We start from the raw sequence: 19,263 nt of genomic DNA, 5'->3' as shown, positions 1-19,263 counted from the left end.
AATTGCCAGTACAATTGGTCGGAACACACACACTTGACATTGACAAGTATATTGGTTGTGCTCATAAATCTTGAATCAATGTCTGCCCATTCACAATAGTGTATTATTGTACTACCAAGAAAACTGTCTGAAAAGGATAAAATATAAAACAAGAACAATACTGCTATGATAAACTCTTAGGAATCAAATTTACATGAACAGATTGACAGATCATTTTAAGCTACAATACATGCAAGCGACTCATTGGGATTATACCCCAAAGTTCAAGCTACATTACATCTCTTTATACTCTAGGAAAAACTAAAAGCTAAAACTTTTCTTGTTTTCCTCTCTGCATCTTCAAATTGTAATATGATAATCATCAATGGTTTGTTTCATTTGATCCAACTGCAACACCAGATAATCCAGCTTCTTGCAACAGATCTCATTGGCTATTCTCGAACTGTAATCACACTTTTCAAATGGACGATAATCACATGCACTCTTGATTTCTTCCCTTAATGCCACTTGGATATCCTGATTCACAGAAGCAACATCATGTCACATAATTTCCATCCTCAATTTTTGAAGCAATCAGCTCAGAGCATACACAATAAAATCAACTGATTTTCCCTTTCCTTTTCTAAGAAACTAAATCGAAGAGACCAAAAGCTCAAATCAAAACAAAGTCTGTCAACATTAGTAACACGACGGATTGAAAATGTAATTGACACCATAGTATCTAGTAGCATGACATCAGCTTTCGCTAGATTAATAATTTGAGCACAAAATATAGGTCATGTTTACCTACCAATCTATAATGGCCCATAAAATGAATAAGAAAATAGTTTCCCTTTCTTATATATTGATTTGTCTACTCACATTTAACAAGTTCATTTTGATGTTCTTACTCATTCTTTTCTAAACTCTCTTCCTTTAACAGTTTAATTTCTACTCATTACACCCAAACCTTTTTTTTTCACATGTTCATATTGCTTAGTGCTTCAACCAAACTCCTCAAAAGAACGATATGTAAAGAAGGAATGATCAATTTAATCATTTTTAGGAAAGTGAATTATAGGGAAATCAGAACTCGTACTGTGGGTTTTACTATGTATGAGGCATAAAATCGAGCAATTAGCATACCAATGAGGAAGAAAAGTATTCGAAAACACTGAAATTTGTATTGAATGAATTGAATTGATTTACAAGGCTGAGCTCCTATTATATAGGCGAGCAAAAAATAGAAACAGAACAGTGTATAAAACCAAGAACCTAACACCCTTAACAACTAACTGACTTAATAAGAGAAAATAACAAACTAAGGTTTTACACTACTGAACAGAACAATACAGTGAAATAAAACCAGTACAAGGAATGAACAAAAACGACTAAATATATAAACTATAATCCTAATACATACTCATTAACATTCCATGTAAAAATCTACCAATTCTGCCCTTTTTGCCCCAAATCCCAATCCACATTTTCACAAAAATCCCACAAGTATTATAATTTCAAAAGTAAAGACACATCAATTAGAGAGAGACCTTGATCATTTGCATGAACTCGCGGCAATGATTATTGACGAACTCCTTTCTGGGACCGCTGGGGTTGGAAAACTCGTCCATGACTCCTCCAGCAAGCTCCAAAACCCTAACGATTCTCTACGCAATAGTCAAATAACCAAATCACTTGTTAATCTATGCCCTAAAAACAAATTAAGCTTCCTTTTGAACAAATGAACGTTGAATTGTCATACCTTCTCCACATTTTGAAGTCTCTGCAACGACGTATTCTGTGTCTGGGAATCCATGTGCGAAGTTGAATGAATGAAGTTCACGTTCTTCCTTGCTGCCCCGCCCTTGATCCAGATGACAAATTGAAAAAATTAATAGGATTTACAGATATACACATATTTTTCGGAACATTTTGAAAAATACGATACCAGCCCGTTATGTAATTATTCGGAACATCACTAATTCAGAATATGACTCTTCCTTGTATAAACTTGTGGTATTATTACAAATCTGGCTATCCCAGAATAAGAGCTACAGATTATGAGAGGGAGAGGATAGTAGTAATTTTTTCAAATTGTTTGGTAAAAAAGATGGAGAGTTTGAAAAGTAAGTTACTATTTAATTATGAAATTACTTTATTATCCTTACTTTAAGAAGCTTTTATTTTCTAGTGAAATTATAATAAATAAAATATTTTCAATAGGTAATAATTTTTAGGTTATGCTTCAATCGCACTCTCCATATAAACTACATTAATGTTTATATCTTAAATTGAAAATTTAGTGTGTTTTTTTTTAAATTTAAAAAATATTTTATTACTAAGATAATAATAAAATATGATTTAACTAATTAAAATAGCTAAAAGGAAAATTTGCAGCATGAATCCTTATGTAATTCATTTTGTTGCTCTTAAATCCCTATATAAATTTTTTGTGCAGGAAAAATACATACGGTTAGTATTTTGGTGTAATAATAGGTCTCTGGCCGTTAACTCTAATTGCGAACCTATGTGGCGGACACGTGCCAACATCTAATTGGGGCAATTAATTTTAATTTATTAATTATATTAAAAATCATTAAAAATGTATTTTTAAAATTTTAATAATTTAAAATAATAAAAAAATCAACAAAATCAAATGAATAAAAACATAAATTTAACTAATTTAAAAAATTTAAACATAAAAACTAAAATTTAATTGAAAATTAAAAACTAATTAATATCTTAACATAATATCATTATCGTGAACATAATATTATCGTGTTTTCAAAAACACCAAAACCTAGTAATATACTACAAATCTAAATCCCTATAGCCTAAAAAAATCACAGAGATATAAATCAAACTATTTTTCATCAATAATTCTTTCATTGAATCTTAAGAAAACAACAACTCCAAATCTTAAGAACACACAAATCATTAACCAAAAACTCTTCAAGAACACCTCTCAAAATATCATTACAAAATACCCAAATCAAATACAAATTTAGAAATTTCAATATCCCAATCAATACAAATCTAAAAATTCCAATACCCAAATTTGATACAATCCTAGAAATTTCAATACTCAAATCAAAATATAACTTTTTTTTTAAAAAAAAAAAACCTAGTAACTTTTTTCAAAGAAGAAATTAAGATGCCCACAAATTTATTCTGCAATTTCGACTTGTTCATCTTCTATCATCCTCTTCCTACCTAGATCCTTAGAAGTTCTCCATCCCCCAAATCTCGTTGTTGTCTCAGTCGCCCAAGCCCCGTCCAAGGTCTCATCATCTCCAGGTCCCGTCACCACCAAGGTCTCCACCACCCATGTTTGGTTCCATTATTGCCAAGGTCTCTGTCGCCCAAGTCTTGAGCTCCATGCCGACCTCCAAGCTTCAACATCCACCTGCAAAAAGAATCAGAAGGGGAGAAGAAGAAGAAGTCGATATGAGAAGGGCATGAATTTTTTTCGCCAAAAAATTTACATAGGGATTTTAAGTGCAACAAAATGAACAACATAAGTATTTATGTCGCAAATTTCCCTAGCTAAAATAATATAAGTGTTAAAAAAAAATTTGTGGACAAGTATAATCACAACCATTTAATTAAGATGTTTATAGATTTGGTGTGGTGTGTTGTGTTGTGAAGGGATACTTCATAAGCTTTCTTGTATTTTGCTTTGTGTTTGTGTAATTTTGTTTTGTCACAAATATCAAGAATAGAGAAGATCAAAATAGCTAATGGAAAGCCAATGTAAAATTTATGAGGTAATAACACTTCCTTAATGTCTATTTTGATGCATTAAATTGAATGATATTCTATTGTTCATATGATTAAAGAGCATTATTGTGTTCATGAAATTATTGCATTATTACTTTTTTTTTTTTTTTTGTGATTGGTTAAATACATTGTGAAATTTGTTAGGCTCGAAGAGGTGCAAAATTGTAACGCCCTGGTTACCCCAAGACTGTTACGGTGAACGTTGAACCGTGAATTTAACTCGCTAATCGAGTTCTTTGGTTAAAAACGTGCTTCTAGGTGTTATTAATAGATTAAGGTGGAAAACCAATCAAAAGGAAATGATATATTTTATTTAAAACATAAAACTATTCATGGGCCCATAAAACGTTTACAAGTTGTTTACGATACAAAAAGGTCACTATTGTGTAAAATTTATAACCCGCCGATCTAAGCAGCAAAAATAGGGTAAACCCCCTAGTTCTCCTGAGAACTCATTGGCCGTGGTGGTCAAACAGCCGCACATGTACACATCACCACCTAAGCTCTCCACTCAAGGCTGGGTGAGCTTTTCTTTCCCTTTACCAGCACCACGTAGCACCCATGAGCCAAAGTCCAGCAAGAATACACAATAATGTATACAAATATTATCAAATGATTATCATTATAATCACACAGAGCTTATAGCTCTGAACAAATGAGTGAATATCACTTTGTGGTTACATTAACCATGAAGGAGCTTATAGCTCTAATCAGATGAGTGACCTAACACTTGAGGTTCTGACAAACCATAATGAGTGACTGATGAGCAAGCCACTAGCTTAAGCAGATGAGTGACTGATGAGTAAGTCACTAGCTTTAACAGATGAGTGACTGATGGGTAAGCCACTAGCTTAAACAGATGAGTAACTGATGGGTGAGTCACTATGGGGCTCGGTACCCACAGCTGTGTGACCAAACAGTCAATGTGGCTCTAAGTAACTAGCCTTTGGCTAGACAAGCACTTATGATATTCATCGAACTTGAGGTCGGTCCGACATTAACGCTCTTTCGAGTCATTTAACGCAAATGTCGATTAGATCTAATCTTTATTGGCTTGCGTTGGACACGCTAAGGCCGTTCTTGACTTATGAGTCAACACTGTGTGACCAGTGCCCAGTACCACTGCCGAACTTGACTAATGAGTCACAGCTTCACAGTTGATACTGACACCATTGCCAATTCTGACTATTCAGTCAGTGCTATACATAAGTGAGCAAGACTCGCTAAACATTCAATATTCAATCCATGTCCATATTTACACATTCAACATGCTTCATGAACAACCATGCATGTCACATATGGGGTGCAGTTTTCTTACCTCTGATTCGAGCGAGAATGAGTAAAAGAACGACCCTTGAGAATGATCTGCCTTTTAGTCCTATAGCGGTCACCTAGTCATAATCAAATATGGGATTCCATCAATAAAATGAACAACAAAGGTTCCCGAATCAAGACCTAGCCTCCGAGACATCAAATCCCACTAATCCGGGTAGTAGAAACGATCTCGAGGCCTAAAATTGGGTTCCCATGATCAAAACACCCATTTGGCCTCAAAACCCTTCATGAATCGCGGTCCTTAGCCAAACCAGGAGCAAGCGTCGCGGCGCACCTTACCCAGCGCCGCGGCCCCCAGCACGCACAACCTCCACTACCCTTAGCACCCAACTTGGGCCGCGGCGCCCAAGAACATGGCCGCGACCCCCACTTGGGAACCAGCCATAACTCCGTTTTTCCACATCCTAAACCTTCCAAAAACACACCTAAACATCTCCAAATCCAAAAATCAAAGTTCTCAAACATCCCAATGATCCAAAATCATCAAATCCCGAGGCTCAAACAAATCGAAAACTCATCAATACACAAAATCCAAATCAAAGCTTGGATTACCTTTGATTGGGTTGTTTCTCGTCAAATCATTCGGTTAAGAAACTTCTAATATTTCCTAGGATCGATATGCCTCGATCCTCGCTTGATTCCGACTTCTAGAACTCAAGATTTCTTTGAAATTTCCACGAATGGTCACAAAGGTTAACGGGAGAGAGAGAAAGTGTTTTAACGTAAGTTTTCTTTTGAAAGACTACTTCAGGCTTAAGTAACCTCAAATAAAAACCTAATGCTCGGGGTCCCAAAAACACCCCCGGGGACAAAATAGTCAAAACTCCTAGAATTTCCCCCTGATCTCAATAACTCTCAATATATCATCAAAACCGCTAACTTGCAATCTAAGATCGTCTCATGCCGAATAGCTCGAATATATCCCTATAATAATGAGATCTCATCCATAAATCACAATATGCATCAAAATACACAAATATGTCATCAACGGGCCAAATTACCAAAATACATTTATAATCAAATGTGGACCCACATGCATGCATTTAACATCATATTATAATATAATTCACATAACATGCATATAATCATTTAATGGCATAATAAAACAATTATGGCCCTCCTGACCTACTAATCCAGCCATTAAACTGCATTAGGGATTTCAGGGCATTACAAAAATCATAACGATTTCAGAAAACTCAACATGTGAGAGTTGACTTTCAGTATAGGCATTTATAAATCATCTTTTTGGGTCCAAAGTGTTTCTTTGGAGTATATGAGAGTACCCAAGAAGTTTGGGAGCATTAGGGGATGTTTAAAGATAGGTTTTGGAGCGTCAAAATAGAGGCATCGGCAATGCGTCGCCTTTGGGAGGCGACGCGTCGCTCAGCAAAAAAATGGTAGACCAGGCGACACGTCGCCTGAGCTGTCTGTACTGGTCCGTACAATGACATGTTTTTTGCTCCAAAATTCAAATTAAAATGCTCTAATCTCATTGGTTGAGTCTAATGAAGTTCCAATACTATTTAAAGGGTTCATATGAATTAATTGATGACTTGATCACTCACATCTCTCTCTCTAGCTTTCAAGAATACTAGTTTTCTCCAAAATACTTGACTTGTATGAAGGATGAAGACTTGTGAATCTCAATCTCATTCCATTGTAGTAGCTTGAAGCAATTCCAAGGAGAAGGCTAGGAATAGAGATTTTTAGACAATAAATCTACATTTGTGCCAAGTCTTGTCATTTTTGTGATTCATAGCTTTGTATTTGAATGTTGTTCTTCAAGAAAGGTCCACTCTACACTTTGATTCTTTTGTGTTTATGTAGTTTGTAATTTTCTACCTATAGAGTTAGATTACTTGTTGTTTATGCTTTGAGTTGTAATACAAAACCAAGATTCATTAAGCCTAATCTCCAACATTTTTTAGGGAAAATTACTTGTTAAAATAGCAAATAAGATATTACTAACTCCCTTCAACCTATAAAATAATATAATCTTGATTAAATGAGTGTGATAAATAAAATGGGTGTGACAAAATATTATTTTGTCAAATTGTAACATTTAAACGAAAGTTACAAATCTGGTTACAGATTTGTAACGTCTAAAATATCACCATAATCAATATGTAAATAGAGTTACATATTCTTGATTTAATTTTCAAGTGCTATAATATTTTATGGCTGTTAGGGATGTATTTTGACATCCATTAAGTGTTTGGATGTTACAAAATCGCATGAGAGAAGAGTTTGGACATTTTGGTAGCTTGTAACCAAAGTTGTTACTTGGGGTTACAAATCAAATTACCTGATAGTTTCAGTTCTGAAGCATCTTTTTTATGCTTAGAACGTTGTAACTCCAAACTCATCCCTTCAATTTCATAAACACTCAATTTATCATTGGTTGTTGGAATTTGACCACTTGTGAATATGAGTTTTTTCATCAATTTTAGCAATTGGCTAAAAAAAACTTGATAATTCTAGAGAGCTATTTCTTAAACTTGAAAGTCTTTTTGTGCTAAGAGAATATGAGGAAATAAGTTTTTTTGGCAAAAATTTCAATCCTTGTTCAAGTTTCGTGATCCTCACTCCTCCACTCAAGGTTGTGTAGGTGAGAGAGATTTTACTTCTTTATTCTTATTATTTTATTTGTAACTTTTGCTTCGAGTTTGTATTCATCTTCTTTTATTTTTCTATATTGTCTATATTTAATTGTATTTTAAGCATTGTATTATAAATTTATTTAAACAATCACCTTGTCTAATTATATTTCTTGGGTTTCATATTTCCATTGGAATATATAATATTCTTAATATTTATCCATGTCATGTAATCAATTCCTTTGTCTGGAACTCTTTTTCTTCTAACTTTCCAAATACAATGTATTCTATTTATTTTTTATTTTTTTGTTGGGTCAGTGTATTCTATTTCAAGTGGTAACGTCTCGACCTCGACAATTTTGGAAAAATTACACAATTCTTTGTAAGTTTTAAAAAAAATCAATATATACGGTATATATTAAAAATACGGTTTTTAATATCAAATGTACGAATGTTTTAGGTATTTATCTTATAATATGTTATAAGATAAGTTATATTTTGGTTTTGTGACAAGTTCGTAAATATATAATATGTTATATTTTTGTTTTGTAACAATTTGTGACAATTTTGTGAATGTGTATTATACTATTTGCAGCATATTAAGTCTTAAGAAACCAGTTAGTGAATGTGATTTCCTATTCATTAGTGTAAGATAGCTGGTTATTGAGCATATGTTACAAGTTCAAAATGCAAGAATTAAAAAAAAGGATATTCTCATTTCCATGACTGATACAATTCTTTAGGACCATCAGCTCTCTTTTAATCCACTGCCAATTAATGTACCGTGCAAACAATCCCAAAGTATGATAAGGTTAAAAGTCAAATTATGCATCGTTTTAGATTATTGGATCTCCCAGCTATTAGAAAAACATATAGCAAGTTTTTCACTGCAAAACACTAAAAAGAGGTATGTAATTATATAACATGGTTATATATATATATATATACTAGATACAATTAACGTGCAATCAACGTTTATTTATAGAATTTATTAATTATTTTTATCAAATTTATATTAATGTCATATAAATTTTAAATAAATATCATGTTTTAATTAAATAATTTATTTATTTTTTTTAAGTTTAAGTTTATATTTGTTCTAATTTTTGAATTTGTGAGTGAAAATAATAGATTATATATTATATATTTAATATAATATTAAATATTGTACGTGGATTTTAAATTTAAGTTTCTTGTTAGTTTTTTAAAAAACAATTTGTTGCTAATTAACAGTAAATTATATTATATGTTTAATATGATATTATTCTAATAAGTGAATTTAAGTTTAAGTTCAAGTTTAATTAAATTAAGTTATAAAACGTATGATTTTATTATTTTTAAATAATTATCATTGTAAAATATCTAAAAAATATGCTATTTTTTTTTTAAATAATTATCATGGCAAAATATCTCAAAAATATCATATTTTAATTTGTTTAATTATTTATTATTTTTTAATAATTATCATTGTAAAATATCTCAAAAATATCATATTTTATTTTTTAAATTATTTATTTTATTTTATTTAAGTTTAATTGATGTTTATAAACTACTGTTAAATATAAAAATATTCTATTAAATATAATAATATTCTATTAGAGTTAACATTGAACAAATAAAAAAAATGGTTAAAACAAAAAAAAATTTCTTAACTACACAATTTATATATATATAGCCCATGGACCAATCATTGAGGTATGTAGCTGTAGAACAAACAAATAGGGCTCAATCAGAACAGGCCCGTTACATCTAGTCTGGGCTTCAGAATTGATCAGTAATATCCAGGGAAAATATATAAAATGAAAGTAAGCAAATATTTGTTCATCTGGTGGACTGGAAATCCTCCTTCAATCCATCCAGTTATAAATTGGAGTTGGGAATTCATAGGATCTTTCAGATTTCAAATGTGTTTTTTTTTTTTTTTTGCTTAAGTTAAAGTTATGATTTTGGGTACATGAACCGTTCAATCTAAAACTTCCAATGTTGTGTTGTGCATGCATGGTAGGTGTTGAGAATAAAAATTAACCATATTATTCGTAATTCTCCTACTTCGGCATATGTGATCAAAATGTCATATTATTTTGTTTTAAATCATTAAATTTAATTGTTTTGTTAATTATTTCTGTATATTAGAATAAGATGGTGAGTTATTTTTATGAAAAATGTTAGTGATAAAAAATTTATTTAAATTTAAATATCAGTCATTTAACTGAAAAAAAGGTTCAACTTTGGTCGTTATTTTATTGTTATTATTATTATTATTTTTTTATGTAGGTATTAGCGTGCATAGTCTTTAAATTTATTAATTTAGCATGCAAAACTTTAAACAATATCACAAAATAGCATATCGAGTTTAAATAGTTTGTTGTACAGGTGACTGTTTTTATTATGCACGTAGAAATTATATAGTATGTTTAAACCATATTTTCAGTATTGTAAATTATTTAGAATTTTCTGAAAATTTACAAGATATTTTAAATAACTATAACGTACACCGTCATAAAAAAATTGCGTCGAAAATCATCCAAATACTTAAAATAAGAGGAGGTGCACCATTACCCCTAAAGGCGAGGGTACACTAGAGAAACACCCATTATTTTTTCTTAATTTGTCACCATAAAACAACGCTAATTGTAAAATAATGTCATTTTATCTTAGAATGCAACGTTGGGGAGATTGATAACATGTCGTTTGAACCATCAGACAATATGGTAAATTCCATATCATTATTTTGCTATAAATGATGAAATTATATCATATTTTCTGAAGATGGGAACATTAATGTATGCAAAATTTCCTAACAACATTCCATGTCATTAAGGAATTTATTTCGTCTTGGTCAAGTGCAACATTTTTCAAACTGGTTTCATATTTGGAACAGCTTCATCTTTCTAGGATACTGTTTAGTTGATTAAAGAATTACTATTAATATTTTCTACATTCTGTTTCAAGTGCAGAAATGTTACACTTTTAAGCTTGATAATTAATTACTTTTCTTTTCTTTGATTTTAGTTTTAGTTTTGTTTTGTTTTGTTTGTAAAAAAGATTGTCAATCAATTAAAACAAAATAAAATTTAGAGACGTATGGAACTTTTGAAAGTTGTTATCATTTAAGAGAACAAAATTAATATTATGCCAAAGTCATACATTTCACTTATTTCGTATGTTTTACATGGAAAACCACATATAATTTTATATATTAATATTTACAAGAATTAATAATTTTGGACATATTTATATTGAGGCAAAGCTAGGGGATTAGGGGGTGGCTATGAGTCTATGACCCTAACTTTAATTGGCCCTCCACTATTGAGGAGACTAAATTATCTAAATAAGCTATACAAAATAAAAAAAAAATCTATCGAAAATATGAGTTTGCTCGTGTGTTTCGATAGAATATTTGATGAGGCTTTATGTTTTGCAAAATTAGTGTAAAATTAATCAAAATAATACACTAAGTCTATTTTGGTCAAATAATTTTTCAATATAACTAAAATACTTTTGAGATTTCTTTAATATTGAATTTTAAATTATTTTTAAATAAATTTTAATATATTAAAAATTATAAATATAAATTTTAATTTAAAAATAAAAATATATTAATTAGTTAATTCCAACTTAAATATAATTTTAATCAAAATTAAAGTAAAAGGTAAAATCGAAATTAAAGATTAAATCGATGAAACCCATATTTATCCCAAATTTATAACATAAAATTTAAAATAAAACTTCCTGTAAAAAAATTATAACAATAAAAAAGAAAAAAAGTAAAAAGAAAAAGAAAAAAAATAAAATTAGTTTTTAAATTATAATTTTTATAATATTTAAATAAATAAACAACGTTGACTAATAGAAACATGCCGCATGTACCCTTGTGTACACGTAAATTTTCCACTGTGGCAGCTAACGGACTGGAATGGATGACACCTTAGATTTGCTTACATAACAGTAGATTGAGAAGTTTCACTGGCGAAAAAAAAATTGGGGTTTAAGTATATATGAATGCAAAAATGAGGGAGTTTTGCCGCTAATTACTCAAATTATTTCCAGTTTTTGTTAACTTATCGGTGAAAGCAACATGTTACGCATATAACTATACTTCATTAATTTTAATTTAGACCACAAGACAGTAAGGTTGTTCGACATGCCATATATATTGTACCTACCCTTAGTTAGAATTTTAATTTTTTTTATAATAATGTATAATATAGTTATTTACATCTTGCAAAATTTCGAATCTTTTTGAATAATTTGCTATGTCGAAAAGAAAAAATTTATTACACGTGTCTTTTTTTTATTTTTTATATATGTGTATGAACAACATATTTGAATTATATTTTTGATATTTAAAATTTCTTAAAATTTTACAAAATATTTAAAATAACTAAAATATAAAGGCTCATAACAAAAAAATTCTGACCATCCATTAACACAAAAAAATAACAATGAAGTTTAAGTACAACACAAAACGTATTCTCGTGTGCTATACTGGAGATTCTCCCCTAAATACATCTCTTAATATAAAGTTTTGAGTTAGAATTCCTATCTTGATTAAATAAATAATCAATTATTTTTGTAAAAATAAAATAATAAATTATAATTGAATCTTACTTTATTGTTTTCTATCACCGGATTCATACGAAAAGTGAAAAAAAATTATCGTCCCTTGTCGATAGACAACTTTTTCATTTTTCCAATTTTCTTTAGGGAAAAAAGATGAAAAGACTGCCCCTCTTCTAGTCTTTTAATAATAATTTTATCCCCATACATATGTATCCAAAAATTCTTGAATCATAATATACATATGATATATTATTCAAGGACATTATTATTTTTTTCTTTGATAGATGGATTGCATTAAGATCATCACTTTCTTTAATTTGATTAATTTCTTAAAGCATGATAAACTCATGTTTTCCTCTATACCTATACGTCAACACGTTTTTTCACTCCACCATGGAAAATTATAACATTTCACAATGAATAAAGCATTGATGCCAAAACAAAAACAAACTTGGGGGAATATGAATGTGAGAAGAATCCACTACGAGAAAGTGCACCTTTTGGAGGATTACAATATCTATGGATTACCTCCCATATACGTGTATATATATATAACTACATGGCATTGATTAATATTGGTATATTTTATATATATATATATATCTGCTTAATTTATTTGTCTTATATTTGTATTGGAAATTGCAATAATTTTCAACGGCGTATGGCAATATATTCATCACTACAACTGCAAAAATATAGAAAAGGGTTTCTTTCTTCCTCCAATAATTAATTTGAAGAGAGAGTAACCTTAAAAGCAGTTCAATTATACGAGGAGACATACACTTTTGCCATTTTGTCCCTTAAAAGCTTTCCCATATTTCTTCCGGTGAGCAAAACTAATTATAAATAATATAGTAATCATTGAAGATTAATTTGCACAAATGTAGTTATAATTTTTCTTTTTTTTTTGTTGTTGTTGTTGATAATTTATATATAGCATTGCGAATAATGACGATAATGTTAATGTGCATACACATAATAGTGTTGAAGTAATCCAATCAGTGTCAATGTCTATGATTTTTGTAGCTACACTCATTTAACCGTTTAGTTCAAAAGAGCATCATCCAGCTCAATTATGTGGTTGAAAAGAAGGCATTATCGACCAAAGATGAGTTGTATCTCAATATGGTCCATTTCCTATGCACAACCATGATAGTGAAGTATCTTGTATGATATTGACATAAAAACCCACTATCCAAAAGTCATATAAATATATCAATATATATATAATAAATACAAATTCACAAGCAAATTATCATATTTCTCTTTAATTGTACATCTCAAGTATGATGTAAAGTAAAGGTCACACATTTTGCCTATATATATGAACTTATTATTGGAACAACTATACATAGCTAGTACAGAAGAAACTATTCTCTACTTTATTATTATTATTGCAGCATATTCTCTTTAATTGGTTATATATACTGTTAGTACGTATATAATTCAAGAAAAACATAAGACTGATATACCAGCGATGCATGATTTAACACCTCAACCACCTAGCTAATATATATTTATTTATATATATATTATCTGGTTTAATATTTGAAGCCTATATATATATATACTTGTATATTTAGAAGATTTTTTATGGACAAATGAATCTCTCTCACACACACAAAAAAATGGAATCGGAATTGGCATTGACGTAGACAATGCTGAATTTCTTGGACAGTACTTTTTACATTATTATGACACGACTCTCGTGCACTTTTGATTTGATGTGAATATGAAAAAATTGCTTTGCTTTGCTTGCTTATTATACAATTGCATGACTTTGATGCAAATATATATAATAGAGGAAAAAAAAAGTATACACTTTCTAATATTTTTTTCAGCCATTGCATGCGTCGTTTAATGAAAAAATAGACATAAATAAGATGGTTTCAATGGTGATTGGTGAAACAATTATTTGGGACAAGATAAAATTTGAAAAGTCACAATCTTTGATGCTTGAAGCATATATTTATTTATATATAAAGCATTGACAGGAATTACGACTTATTAATACGTGAGAATCATGTGTTGAAATTTACTTTTAGCATCAGTACCCTACACCGAAAACTCTATGACATAAATTATTGGTACCATTTGATTTTCCCTTACCAATCTCTTTTTTATTAATTTCCTTATTTATTGGGATATTCCTTACTATGATTCAAAGCTAAGTTGTTGCTTTATTTATTTATTTTGAGAACGTGTTGTAAAAAATGTGAAATAGTCTAGAAAGGACTTCCTATGTTTAGTCATATTAATTAGTTAGAAAATCACTTCAAAAAAAAGAAATAGAAAAGTGACCATCTCAAAATTGGTTTAATTACTCTTCTTATTGCACAATTAGGGAGTCATGCTTTGCTCATAGGTACGAGATTTATTAAATTTACTGGTAAATAGGAAATTTCCATCCTAAGCTGTGGCCTCTATAGAATTTTGTCCATTTAATATTTTTCGTGACAAAAATCATTTCTATACTATAACAACTATTGTAAATATATTTATATTGCATTTCGTTTATTTTTTAAAATAATTTGTTTATGTAGCATTGATGTTGCACTAATGTAGCAGAATTCAACAATTCTATTATGCAAATACATACATACATAGTGATATAATGACAAATTTTGAAACTATGTATATGTATTTTTAAAACTAATTTATTTATGTTTAGCATTAATAAATTCAATTTCAGCTAACTTCAGCCAGTTAAAAAGATTATCGTACTGTAATTATGAATATGACATATGACTACATAACAAACTACTTAAAAAAAATGAATCAAATGTCACGAAAGGAGCACGTTTGCAATGATTTTCATAATTCAAGGAATATTTTTGCCACAAAACATAATTCGGGAAGCAAACTCTACAAGGACTATAATTCATGGGGAAAAATTGCTATTTGTCCTAAATTTACTTAATCTGCCTGCATTGGTTGGTATTTGTTGTATAAACTATAAACTACCTAGACAAACAATGTTCCTTCTATGATGACATTTTGAAACTCGACTCCCTTAATATAATACATGAAAGCGGAGAAATAAAAATATTTAATAACAATAATAAATGTTTTTAAAAAATTTAGTAATAATTAAAAGCACGCCCAGTGGGACTCGAACCCACAATCGCCTGATTAGAAGTCAGACGCCTTATCCATTAGGCCATGGGCGCTTGTTGTTTGTACTTAGAAATTTTACATTATAATACAGAATAATAGTATTGTAGGTAATATGTTTTAATAAAACTCTATATTAAAAAAATCATAAAATTTGTATATGAATATTGCATAACACGAGACAAAGTACCTATTTAATTTGCTACTCAATAAATAATGTATATATATATATACAATTTTTAATATAAGTGAAGAGAATAATCCAAATTTTCATCGATCTGCAAGCTAAACTTACAATATATAGATAGATTTATAAAAGGCATCTAAAACATCCAATATACACAGTAAAGAGTTAGTATATATGTATATATATTTGACAATTCTCTATCGTCTCACTTTAAGCCCTATCGACAGGGCTCTTTATTGTTTTCGACTTGTGAACAGTTTTCAGCGTAATTTTTTTATGACTGTGTATATTGTAGTTATTTAGGACATCTTACAAATTTTCAGAAAATTTCGAATAGTTTACAATACCGAAAACTAGGTTCAAACATGCTATTTTCCATGCGTGCAACAATATGTTTGAATCTAGTTTTCAGTACTGTAAATTATTTAAAATTTTCTAAAAATTGCGTCAATGCTTTAAATAATTATAATATACACAGTCATAAAAAAAATTCGGATCGAAAACTGTTTGAAGATCAAAAACACTAAAAATTACATTGGTAAAACTTAGAGTGAATAACTATATAAAAAATTCCCTATATATATATATAATGACTTGCATTTATGAGAGACACCACATATTCGTTGACTATTTGAATACATTAGCTTTTAACGAAACATTACCCTATAGAATTGGGTGGAGGATGGGAATTGGAGAGGAGCTATAGCTTACCTACTCACAATTATTATTAGTCACAATAAATTTTTATGGACACACATGGACTTCCAATCCAACCAATAATTTATTTAACTTATCTTTTAATAATTACATATATAGTGTTTTAAAATTCAATATAAAAAACAAATGAATGTTTTTCACTTTCACTTTCTTACTCACTTTTTTTTTTTCATTATTCGATACTTTGTTCTCGAATAAACATATTTATATATATGTATGCAAGTTGCAACCATATGTGTTAAGCTTTTTACTATATCAATTTCTGATATCATATTCTCACGAGGATTCGACGATTTATATCCAATAATGATAGTAGTACATGGATCGATCTATCTTATCTGTCAATAAAAATTGATTCTCTCTAAAAATAAAATAAAATGAAAACAGAAAAAAGAAACAAGAAAACTATATTCTGAAAAAAGAGAGGTGTGCAAACCCCGGTGATATTGGGAGAAATAAATCTATAAACTGAAAAAAGAAAGTTCATATCCTCTTTCTACTAACATGAATAGTATAATATTTAATGATGAGGACAAAATCGATCATGTGGTAAGAAAATAATTATGGACAGATTTTCCTTTCAGAATAGGGACAAAAAAATCCCTAAAAATGAGAATAAAACAAGGTGGACAATGCATTAATTGTTTAAATTTAAGATCCCTATGCAGATAACATTAATTAAATAATAATCAATGTGAATACGAAAGGTGATTATTTATTTCCCTCATATTAAAAAAAGGTGAAGGAATAATAAGCAGCAAAAATGCTGAGGTCAGCAATAATGCCAATTTCTGCGGATATTGTATATACATAGAAGCAATTCTATGTCCATATGTCCTCTCCTCTCATTGTCACCACTGCTTTTTAGAACTGCACAAGTTAAAAAAATTAATTAATTAATTTATAATGGTCCAATTCGTTACCAAATCTATCACCCATTTCAAGAAGAAATTACCCAAATAATCTGCTAAAATTTATGATAAATTGGATAGCATAATCAGCAATAAATATAATATTTTTTTATTTACAATATTGCAATAAACATTAATAAGAAATTTTAATACACATGTTTTTTTTTAGCAAACTTTAATATACGTATGTTAATTACAATAGTGTCATTAATTATTTATTAAAAAATATTAACGATAATTACTTTTATATTATTTTCTATCTTAAAATGTTATTATGCATTGTAGCATAATTATAAATAGAATGTATATATAACATTTGTTAATTTTTGTGCCAATTTTAATATTTTTTATATCATGTGTTGCAGATGGTCTAAGTTCAGACATATATAATTGTACGAATAATTTTAGTCATACAATTATTTTACAAAATCAAAACACATAATGATGTGAAAATATTTAAAATCATATAAGATTAATGTGGTAAGTTTGATTTTTTTTTAAAAATGATTCATTAATCATAATTATATAGGATGCGGGTATTGTTATGTTTTATCTCATCTCATACATTTTACTAATAATTTTTTTATAGCCAAAAGTATAAATTACATTTTAAACATTAATAGATACATTTTTTGACAAATCATTAATAGATATATTGATTAAAAAAACACTTAAAAATAGTTTCACAAGAATCGAATCTTTTAATTAGTTTCTCTTGAACACAATTATTTTGTTTTGCTTTTATATTTTGGGTTTCTTTTCAACTGTCTTATTTTTTACACTTTGGAGCACTTGAGTTCTGAAAATTGATTTTGTATCATTTATGTTATCAATAATTTCAAATGATATCATTTAGGTCCTTAAATGCTATTTTTTTTCTTTCAAAATACATAAATAAAATAAAAAAAAATGGTGAATCAATCTTAAAAAAAATTGGACTACTTAATTTATAACAATACCAAACATGACATTGAAAAAAATATATATTTTCATGACATTTTAAAAATATTTTTAATGGTTTTATAAATTAAATTAATTTTTCATTAAAAAAAATTCTTACCTATAAAATTTTAATATTAATAACTGAACTATTATAAGATTATCAATATTTATAATATACATATTTATTTTTTATTTTGCAAATATTTTCTATAATGCAACTTACAACTAATCATATATATATATATGCATATAAATAACTTTATATACATTATTATTAAGTTTTAAAAAGAATATATGAAATAAAAAAGCATAAACATAATAAAAATGGATAATATCAAGATAATCAAAATAGCATAGTTATTAATATTGATTATAAAACAACGATGCAGATAAGAATATTTTTCTTTAAATAAAACATTCATTTAATTTATAAAAATATTAAATATTTTTAAAAATGTCATGAAAATAATTTTTTCACATGTCATGTTTGTTATTGTCATAAATTAAATGTCAAAATATTTTACGAATGATTCACCATTTTTTTTTTGTGTAATTTCAAAGAAAAAATAAACAATAATAGTATTTAGGCACCTAAATGGCATGATTTGAAAATATTAGGGACCTAACTCATATAAAATCAACTTTGAAACATAACTATTACAAAGTGTAAAGAATGGATATCGCAACTAAAAATAACCCTTATATTTTTTATACATCTATAAAGATAGTCACCAATATGTTAGGTTCCTAATCTATCTTGACTTAATTGTAAGTGAAATTGTCATCCATCATAGTTCATGCATTTTTAGTGTAAAATTGATATTCCAGCTGTAAAAAAAAAAACTAAATAATCTTTTAACACAAGGCAATCGAACGTGATTTTTGAGACTATCTTACAAGCCTAAGGGATCTCTAATCTTTACTTCATTTTTTCGTTATTTTCACTTCAAATTACTATTTCATCTCCAATCGCTATAACTTTTACGTAAAAAAATATTCATTTTTTAATTCTTTTTAATCATCAATAAATAATTTAATTAATAATAATTTTATATATTAACATTAATATATATAATAAAGTAATGATTTTTTATCAATAAAAAAAGATAAAATATTATTAATGAACTTAAATTGCTAC

At 28.5% G+C, this 19,263-nt stretch overlaps 1 protein-coding gene and 1 non-coding gene across 2 annotated transcripts; both read right to left on the bottom strand.

Moving 5' to 3' along the window:
* Window positions 1–39: 39 nt before the first annotated feature.
* LOC133794348 (mediator of RNA polymerase II transcription subunit 11-like) lies at window positions 40–1,999 on the bottom strand. The gene is made up of 3 exons (XM_062231566.1): window positions 1,742–1,999; window positions 1,530–1,646; window positions 40–516 (listed from the first exon to the last, which is right to left on the bottom strand). Exons 1-3 carry the CDS (start codon window positions 1,793–1,795, stop codon window positions 340–342), a joined length of 348 nt encoding a protein of 115 aa, XP_062087550.1. The 5' UTR covers window positions 1,796–1,999; the 3' UTR covers window positions 40–339.
* A 13,352-nt stretch (window positions 2,000–15,351) lies between these two features.
* TRNAR-UCU (transfer RNA arginine (anticodon UCU)) lies at window positions 15,352–15,424 on the bottom strand. Its single transcript has one exon. It is a non-coding gene; the product is annotated as a tRNA-Arg (tRNA).
* Window positions 15,425–19,263: the final 3,839 nt, after the last annotated feature.

Source organism: Humulus lupulus, chromosome 8 (assembly GCF_963169125.1).
Source record: "Humulus lupulus chromosome 8, drHumLupu1.1, whole genome shotgun sequence".
Taxonomy (NCBI): Eukaryota; Viridiplantae; Streptophyta; class Magnoliopsida; order Rosales; family Cannabaceae; genus Humulus; species Humulus lupulus.
Note: the sequence above shows the minus strand (reverse complement) of the source record. Positions and strands in the feature narration are given on the sequence as shown.